The sequence below is a fragment of the Carex rostrata genome, chromosome 25 (assembly GCF_964058835.1).
Source record: "Carex rostrata chromosome 25, lpCarRost1.2, whole genome shotgun sequence".
Lineage (NCBI taxonomy): Eukaryota > Viridiplantae > Streptophyta > Magnoliopsida > Poales > Cyperaceae > Carex > Carex rostrata.
This window is the reverse complement of record NC_135942.1, coordinates 1,655,536-1,664,675: the sequence shown is the minus strand read 5'-3', so window position 1 is coordinate 1,664,675 and position 9,140 is coordinate 1,655,536. Positions and strand designations below refer to the sequence as shown.

The window sequence follows — 9,140 nt, the reverse complement described above, 5'->3', positions numbered from 1 at the left end:
TAGTTATTTCTCAATCCAAGACTAAACACCACCATCCAGTCCAACAAAGAATAAATGTATATCAAAGTTTTAGCAAAAATGACAAAGATTGACAAAAAATTCAAAAATTTGAGATAAAATAGAAATTTTTAGACTGAAAGAGTACTGCATACTTGAGGGGCATCAAGAAGAGTGTGAGGAGACAACTTGAGCGGAAAGAGGGTAAATTTGGTAAATTCGTCGACTGTGCTGAGCCATGGCGAGGCAAGGCGCGACTGGGAGAGCGCAGCGCGTCTGAGCGAGAAGCGGCACGAGTGGGAGAGAGAGAAGCGATGCGCGAGCGAGATGGAGAGGAGAAACGCAGAGGCGGAAGGCCAAGACGAGAGAGAGAGAATCGGAAGGAAAAGGAGCTAACGGAGGAGCTTTTCAATTTTCTGTTTCATCAAGCGGTTCATCACAGCGCGGATCTCAAAGCATTTTGTTGGATCATGATCCGATTTGATCAGAGATGCATTTTGTTGGGAACTAATTATATATAAGAAGTATACACTTTGAGAACATTCAAGATTGCATTGTACACAATTTTTATTAATATAATTAATTTAAAATAATGGGTATAAATTAGAATGATTGCCCCCAAGATTTTGATGCATAGACGGAACCGTAAAAAGAATCCAGCTCCAAACAATGGATCCGAATTATAAATTTAATGGATACAAACAGAGCGATCCAAATAAATAAACAGAGTGAGGCTACTATATATGTATAGTGCGAACGGTCTATATTATATACTAACATTTTTATTTTCAAAATTCAAACGGTCAATTAAACTGTTTAATATAATCTCCATCCTGAAAACTAAATTTATACTTTTTAAAATTATTTTAATAAGTTTTTAGGTTTATAAAAAATTCTTGGTCTATAGATTATGGACTATTTTAAAGTAATTATTTTCTAGCTCTATAAAGAAATACGAAAAAATTCTAAAAAAGAATGGGTCAGAAATTCTAAAATTTCAGTAATTATTCTTGGTCTATTCATGTGGTCGTGTGCACAGTACTAGATGTGTTATCTTATATAAGAATGGGTTCCCAAGACACAAGATAAAATACAAAACTTAATTTTTTTGAACAACAATTATTTTAGATAGAATCTAAGTGTCTTATCTCTTCTTTCACAATCAAAGAACTACGAAGAGAACTCCATTAGAAAATTTAAATATGATTTCTCAAGAGCCATATTTTGCTGTCTTGAAAACTTAATCTACGACCATACAACGTAAAGGCAAAAATGACTTCTTGCCGTAGAAGACTTGTCTTGTGCTCACGGAGACGGCTCTTTGCACTTGAGGATTCCATGACCAATGTTATGGAATCAGATATTATTTTCCGCACTTATGATTATGTTTTCTTTGAGTCAATTTTGGCAACAGTCCATATGTTAAGGAGGGGATTGTTTTTTTTTTCCTCCAGAATGTAGGTATATGATCCCTAAATGAGATGTAAGTGTTTGATCTCTAGATAAGGCGTGATTGTTTGACCTTTTATGATCTCCAATATCAAAATGTAATTTACAGGACATTATTATGTTATAAAATGAACTCAGCTCCACGAAAGTAGTTCGATCTCAAATTAGGGACCTCGATTATGCTATTGCAGTCAACCTCCAATTCCTACCTATCTGTTTGGAAAGAGAGCTGTCTACATTAGTTAAAATTAGTTATATCTTAAGTTAGATCAATATTTCTTGAAAATCAGCTTATTAATTAATAGTTACTTTTCTTTCTCTGGGCTTTGGGCCAGTCACGAGAACACTATGATGGATGGCATTTTTTTTCCTCGAGATCTTATGTCTCGGTCGAGGTTATCTTTTCATTTTTGCTTTAGTTATCATTCCAACCAATACAGGGTAATATCCGGACAATATTAGTATGATTGACGGGCTTGAATTTGACTTCCTCCGGTATCTGAATGTCCAATTGCATCAGAATAAATGCAATCAAGTGAGCATAGGGCAACCCATCATCGGTGTTCACTGTTGCCCTAAATAAACGATAAATAAATATTAATAAACAAATTTGGGCTAAGACTTAAACCAAGTTTTAATGCGTGCTGAATTTGAAAATGGAATTTTGATTGAAGTCCGAAACTGGATTTGTCAAACTTAAACTGTGAAATTATAACAGATTTTTATACTTGATAAACACTTAAGCGGCTAATTAGATAATTAGTGGTGTCAATTGTCTAAATGGGCCTCTCGGACCAAGCCTTTCTTCTATTCCCTTTTAGGAAAAAAAATTTAGTGTGTCATTACAAACTTTCAAAATAGCCAATATCCTCATGAAAACACTATAATATCTAATATGAATATCCCATAAAAACTTTATATTTTTTCTCTATCTTCTTTTATTCATTTAACTTTTTATTTAATTATTTAAAAAAAATGGACAAATATACCCTCTCATATGCACTCAAACCCTTCTCTTCTTAGATTTGTTTTGTAGTGTGGAGAGAAAGGTGCAAACGAATATTTAGGGAAGAGAACACCACGGAGAAAATGTTGGCTAAAGAAATCATGGATGAATATATCAGTTGGTTTTCAAACAATTGAGAGGGGGGCGCTAGAAGAAGGAATACAGACAGAGATTCTTCAAAAATGGGCAAAAATGGGCATACTGACACTTTCGGCTACTTAGCAAATTTACACATTTGCCTTTATTTTCTTCTAAATTTTAATTTTTCACTTATCATTTCTTTTCCAATTTTTATTTCTAATATTGCCTCTAGGCCAGCTTTTGTAAAAACACAACATCTCTGGTGTCATTTTAATGGAACTTGAAGGCGTGACCTTCATTTTTCTCTAAAAAAAAAAAGAAGTATTTTTTAATTACTAAAAAAAACTCTTTATGCGTAGATATATAGGTTATGTTGTCCTAGCGGCGAAATTTTCCTAGTTGCATGCATTACTTGCGTGCAGAAATCCTGCTCATTCCAACCACATGCACTTGATATTCTCAGAAACACAGACATCTCGTTCTGAAAAACACCAAATAATCATGACATGCATTTCACAAACACAAACATCTTGCTCATGAGAAGTACAAAATATGAAGAACAGATCATGACATTAATGCATATATATAATTGTCCTTCAGTCCTCCAATCATACAATGTCATTTTTTTGTCTTCAGCACTTAACCGATAAAGGAACGCAAATTTCTTACCTTGTCTATTTTGACAATTATTTGTATTTTTTTTTATTGAGAACCATGGCAATCCTATAAAAAAAATGTCTAGATATATCTTTTCAAACTATCTAAAAAATTATATTTTTTATTTATGTTGAGAAAGAATAATATTAGCCTCAGAATATTATTCATCATAGGCTAACTTAGGCAACAAATCAAGCTAGCCTCAAATTGATAGCTGTCAAGCTATAATTAGTACCCAGCTAGATTTCTGTAATTAGGTAATAATTAGGATGTAATTAGGCAATATATCCAGCCAATGCAAAATAGGAAGTAGCCTAACGGCTAGTAGAGATACACATGTAATTTAGGCTTATATATACACCCATGTACAAAACATGTAAAAATCAGAACAGAAACAAGAACAATTGTTCATCACTTTATCTATTCCTTAAATTTCCACAATTTAACTCTTTATTAATTTGAGTGTGTGCTTGTAAAAATGGTTGCGTCGTCACAAAATCAAACCCGATGTAATAATTTCATGTTGTAGAGAAAGATGATTTTTTTTTTTTAAAAAAAAAAAAAATCTAATATGAGTCATTTAAATTTGATTCTACAGCTGAAGTCAATAATGCAACATATATATGATGCCATTATCAGCCGCTGTCGAGCGTGATCTTGCATGTGATGAACACTAATTTTTCAAAAGAGTTGTTAATTATTTTTTAAGGTTAACATTGGCGACCAATTGTATTAAAAAGAGTTCTTAAATTTAGTTATATATATATATATATATATATATATATATATATATATATATTCTTTTATTTTGGTTAGGCTGTCTTTGAGAGGAAATGATGTTAGTTTATACATTGAAGTTAAACAAGCTTCTAGCCTTCTATCAAAGTCTTGCGGGTAGGTCCTACATTAACAAAATAGTAATGCTTATCTGTTGTCTGTCTTTAGCAAAAAAAAAAAAAAAATCAAGAAAAGAAAATCTGAAATTGACTTGATGTTTTAGATATTATATAAAAGATACCATTATGTATAGCGATCTTGTCCATCGAGAGCAGAATGGTGCATGGAAATACATATTAGTAATGCTACAAAATAAATTGATCTACATGTCCAGAACAATTAAGTAGATATTTTAATTGCACAGCATAAATATTGAAAATAGTTACATAGTAGTAATTAACCAAAGTTTTCAAATTATGATGATTGGTCGTCATTCTATCACTAAGACCTGATTAATATTCTGAAAGTTTATTAATCTTTATTTCATAAAAGAGTAAGCTTGGATTTGAGAAAGAGAGACATTTAAAATTTTTCCTTATCAATTTATCTCTTTCTACATATATTCCAAAAGTTGTAATCTGTATTAATTTTTCAAAGTTGCTTTTCATATGCATGTTTTTTTATGTCCTTTTTTTTTTGTTATTTTTGTTTTATTTTGTTAGGCAAAGTTGGTTGCAACCAATATTGAAGGATGGTAACCAAAACAGAGAAAAAAGACAATTAATATATCTTTGGAGGGGCATGAAATTAAATAACAGATAAAATATTAACTAAAAAATAAAAAGAACTGATATTATGAAGACAAATAACACGAAATATTGTCTCAGCAAGTTTAAAACAAATCAATATATATAGTCTGTACGTATTTCACTTTAACAAGAATTTCACACCTGATCGAATTCAGGAACGAAACATGAAAGACTAGAAACCAGGCCCTGTAGCACTTAATACATACATGCGTAGACAAAAACACAAAACTTCTAGTCCCTTAAACTCCAAACGGAACCATTGGACCTCAATTCAACAAATCCTTCCATATTAAATTATGCAGCATCCATCTCTAAGCTGCAGAAGCTGTGACAATGCCATTTGTGACTGGATCCACAGTGTCAATAGATAAACGAGCACTAACATAATCCTTGAGATTCCTTGGTTTGACATGCACACGTAACCCGTTCTTCATAAAGAGTGTGAGCGACATCTTCTGCTGCACCTTATGCCCCGGCACGAGCACCACCTTATGCCGGAGAAGTACAGCTGATGCAATTGATTTCATTTGGAGGTACGCCAAGTCCTTGCCCAAGCAAGTCCTAGGTCCACCATTGAAGGCCACAAACCGGTACGAATCCTTTACCGGCTCAAACCGGTCACCCTCTACTGAGAGCCAACGCTCCGGCTTGAATTCCATGCAGTCTTTCCCCCAAATGCTCTCCATTCTCCCCACTGAGTAGATTGAATAGGTAATGGCTGAACCTGCTGGCACGGCAGTGCCGTCTGGTAGCACATCATCCTCCACGACATACTTCACATCTTGTGGCACTGATGGATAGAGACGCAATGTCTCAGCAAGAGCAGCTTTAAGGTAAACGAGACGTTCCAGCTCATCAAAATCCAATGGTTCCTCTGTCCAGTTGGCAGTATCCTCTCCTCGAGTCTCCCTTAATACTGTGGCAATCTCAAGTAGCACTTTTCTTTCTATATCTGCACGTTGCATGAGAGTCCAAAAGAACCAACTCAGTGCTACCGATGAGGTGTCACGGCCAGCGAGTAGAAAATTTAGAGCAATCCATTGGAGCACGTCATCTTGGAATGCCTTGCCATTGCCGTCTTTTTTTTTCATGAACCGGGACAAGAGATCATCGGCAGGTCTTGCCTTGCGCTCAGCTATGGCCCCGGTCATGTATTGGTCAACCACCTCTAGGCTTTTTTGAAGGCTTTTCTCACTCCCCATCCCCAAGGCCTTCTTAATTCGCCATAGAAATGTCGGGTACAGAAACCGCTGCATTGTTGCAGCCGTTGCAGAATCAAATGCTGAGGCGAAGGGATTGTCGGAAAGGTCAAGAGACAATGTCTCAGGGTCTTTACCGAAGGTGAGGCCACATATGTTGTCAAAGGTAAGGCGGAGAAGAAGGTCTTGGAGATCAACACTTGCACCTGGCACATCACAGTGCGCAGCCAAGATGTACCAAAGCCGGGTCTTGATGGCCCGGTTGGCCCATCTTGCCATGGCTTGCCGCAACGTCCGTGTGGTGAACTCGAGTGCGGCTGTTTTGCGTTGGAGAAGCCATGTCTCGCCATCAGAGTTGAATATTCCCTGGCCGAGCAGGTCGTGGAAGGCAGACTGCCACATGGGCCCCTTCGGATAGTTCTCAAAACGAGTTCGAAGGACATACTCAAGATTGCGTGGGTTACATGTAACTGTAAAAAGCCCTTGCTTGCGTGCTACAAAGGGCAACGGTAAGATGCAGGTTTGATATGTGGCCGCCTCACCGGTGGATCTTAGATTGTTAGCAATCCAATCATGGAGGCGCTTACGGTTGGTGATCAGAGCCGGAAGGCTGCCAACAATGGGCCACATTCGTGGGCCTGAAAGGCGTTGTTTTAGAACAGAAAACCACATCATGTAAGCAGATGCAACTATGACGGATGCGGCGACCATGAAGAGATGGATGCTGTTGTCGACTTCCGAACTCTGGCTCATGGTGATGCCCATGTAAACTAGAGATACTTTTTTTTTAATTTATGGAACTGAGAATAATTGATGTCAATAGACTGAGCAGCTAGGATCGATATAAGTTGCTCGGTTTGATTTGTGGAAGAAGCGTTGAGAATGTTGCAGGGAAGTGAGTGCATATATATATGCCGCAAGAAGCCAAGCAGGAAATAGTTAGCTTATGAAACAAGAGAATTTTTTTTCTATACAAAAAAGTAGAAACATAGAAAAGGACAACTGGGTTACCCATAGTTTTCAATAAAGTTACCAACAAGAAATAATCTAAAAAGGTTGTTCTTACAAGAATAAACGTTTGCCTAGCTAAAAAAAGTTAGGCAACTAAGGATACTGGTCTCAGTCTCTCAGATCCAAGTCTCTAAGGTCAAATGTTGTTCAACCATTAACCACATATAATAGAAACTTGCTGGTTTATGTGAGGTGAAGTGCAAGAGTAATTGCAAATTACAACTTATCCATATTAATTTCCCAACTAATATATCCATCCTGTGGAAAAAACTGTGCCTTTTTTTCTTGTGACTTTCCCTTTTACTAATTAAATATACTCTACTTCCTAGCTCTGCCTATTTCTTTGACTTGGCGCTGTTAACAAGGGGGTGGCTTGGAAAAAGAAAAAGAAAAAGAGAAAGATATCTTGTTAGGCTGGTACTCTTGATCAACATTAATTGGTGCCAGATTAATTAATCAATTTGCTTTAATTGATCCTAGAATTCAGATGTTATAGGTAGGAGGTTGACACCACTTTCATTATTAGAAGACAACAAAATGAGGAGATTAATAAATGTGAGATGTAATGAAATTGGATTAGAGGTCTTGTAATTTAATCCCCTGTTTTGATTGGTTATTAGATTTTTTTTTCCTTCTTAATAAATTGATAATCTTTTTTTGCTCTGTTTCCCTTGATGTACTCTCCCATCAAATATTATATAACATTAGTGGAGAATAATTATCAGAAAAAATAATAATGTACATGTACCGTTGTAATTATCATTAAATGTCGATCAATAAAATAAGAAATAAATTATAGATATATTGTTCATTTTTAAAAATAAATCCAGCCGTTCAAACTAATATCATTTTTTGGTTGGTAATTAAAATTTTGCTACTTTCCAAATCAGGAAGTAACGGAGGAAAATAAAATAATAAGTCAACAAAACCAAACAAGATATATACTGTAAAATGTAGCATGCTGAAAAAAAGAAACCTTCCGTTTGTATTTTACAACCAAAATTAATGTTGCATATGGAGAAATAAATCCTTATAAAAGACAATTAAGAGAGATAGTGATAGCTACCGGTTTTATTAAACTATGGTTGGAAATCGATGGGAAGGAGGAAATCTTTTTCAACTATAAAACGAAATAATCCCTTAAGGGGCAATTAACAGGAGAGCATAGACAATTGAGATTTCATACTTATAAGTTTGGTGGTTAAGGTTTAATTAATTGATGTAACAAAATATTAACCCTTCTAGAAACTAAGTCTCTCAAGTCTCTGCTACACCACCTCATTTATATACATACCTTCCCTCACTCCATGTCTCCATTTAATTTCTTTTTCATCACCTCTGTTACACCTGTCTCTGTCTCCCTACATTTGTCTCTCACTGTCACAAAAGAAGGTTATAACAAATAAACAGATAGCAGAGTAGAGTAGACTAAAAACAAGCATGGGGCAACCTCCCAAATTTGAGGCAATTGAGAAGTGTAGTTCAGAGGGAAGGTGCAACCAGACGGTTGCGCGCGGCTGATCTAGATGGCACCCTGCTTGTGGCTCTCGAAGCCGGTAGCATTCTCAGAGCTATCCTTCTTCTCCTATCCGTGCCAATTATCTATATCACATACATTTTCTTCACTGAATCGGCCGCAATAGAAATGCTTGTCTATATTTCTGTTGCAAGTCCAAAAGTTAAAGATATCGTGATGGTCGCCTGATCATCAGTTCTTCCGAAATTCTACGCTGAGGATGTGCATCCGCAGAGCTGGCGTGTTTTCAGTTTCTTTTGGCAAACGATATATATATTGTAACGGGTAGCCCGAGAATTATGGTAAAGCCGTTTGCAAATTCTCTGCCAAGCTTTTCAAAGAAGATCGATGTTGCTCATCGTTGAACTATATAATTTGACTTGTATAGTTGTGTAATTTAATTGCAACTTCCCTGTGTTTTGCATGTTAAATTTAATTATTTCAGTACTTAGCTCATGTTTATAATTTGTATAGTAGTGGGGCCCACCTTAATACAACTCATGAGCTACATTTGATCAGGAAATTAATCGTATGACTAGTGTTGACAATTATATATCATGCTAATCCTAATTGGTGTAACAATCAATTTCAGTAGCAATTGACTTCTGTTTTAATTTGTAGGCCATCTCAGTGTAATATTATCTTTCACCAACTTCATGATCCAATTTTAATTAATTCGTAGGCCCCACCGTGTAGCG

General features: G+C 35.8%; 1 protein-coding gene across 1 annotated transcript; it reads right to left on the bottom strand.

Annotated features, from left to right (window-relative positions):
• Positions 1 to 4,785: 4,785 nt before the first annotated feature.
• On the bottom strand, positions 4,786 to 6,790 carry LOC144543764 (cytochrome P450 86A1-like). Its single transcript, XM_078292159.1, has one exon. It carries the CDS (start codon positions 6,678 to 6,680, stop codon positions 5,028 to 5,030), a length of 1,653 nt encoding a protein of 550 aa, XP_078148285.1. The 5' UTR covers positions 6,681 to 6,790; the 3' UTR covers positions 4,786 to 5,027.
• Positions 6,791 to 9,140: the final 2,350 nt, after the last annotated feature.

What these genes read in the sequence shown, in the direction of transcription:
- LOC144543764 (XM_078292159.1), bottom strand. Translation starts at nt 6,680, where the DNA reads ATGGGCATCACCATGAGCCAGAGTTCGGAAGTCGACAACAGCATCCAT.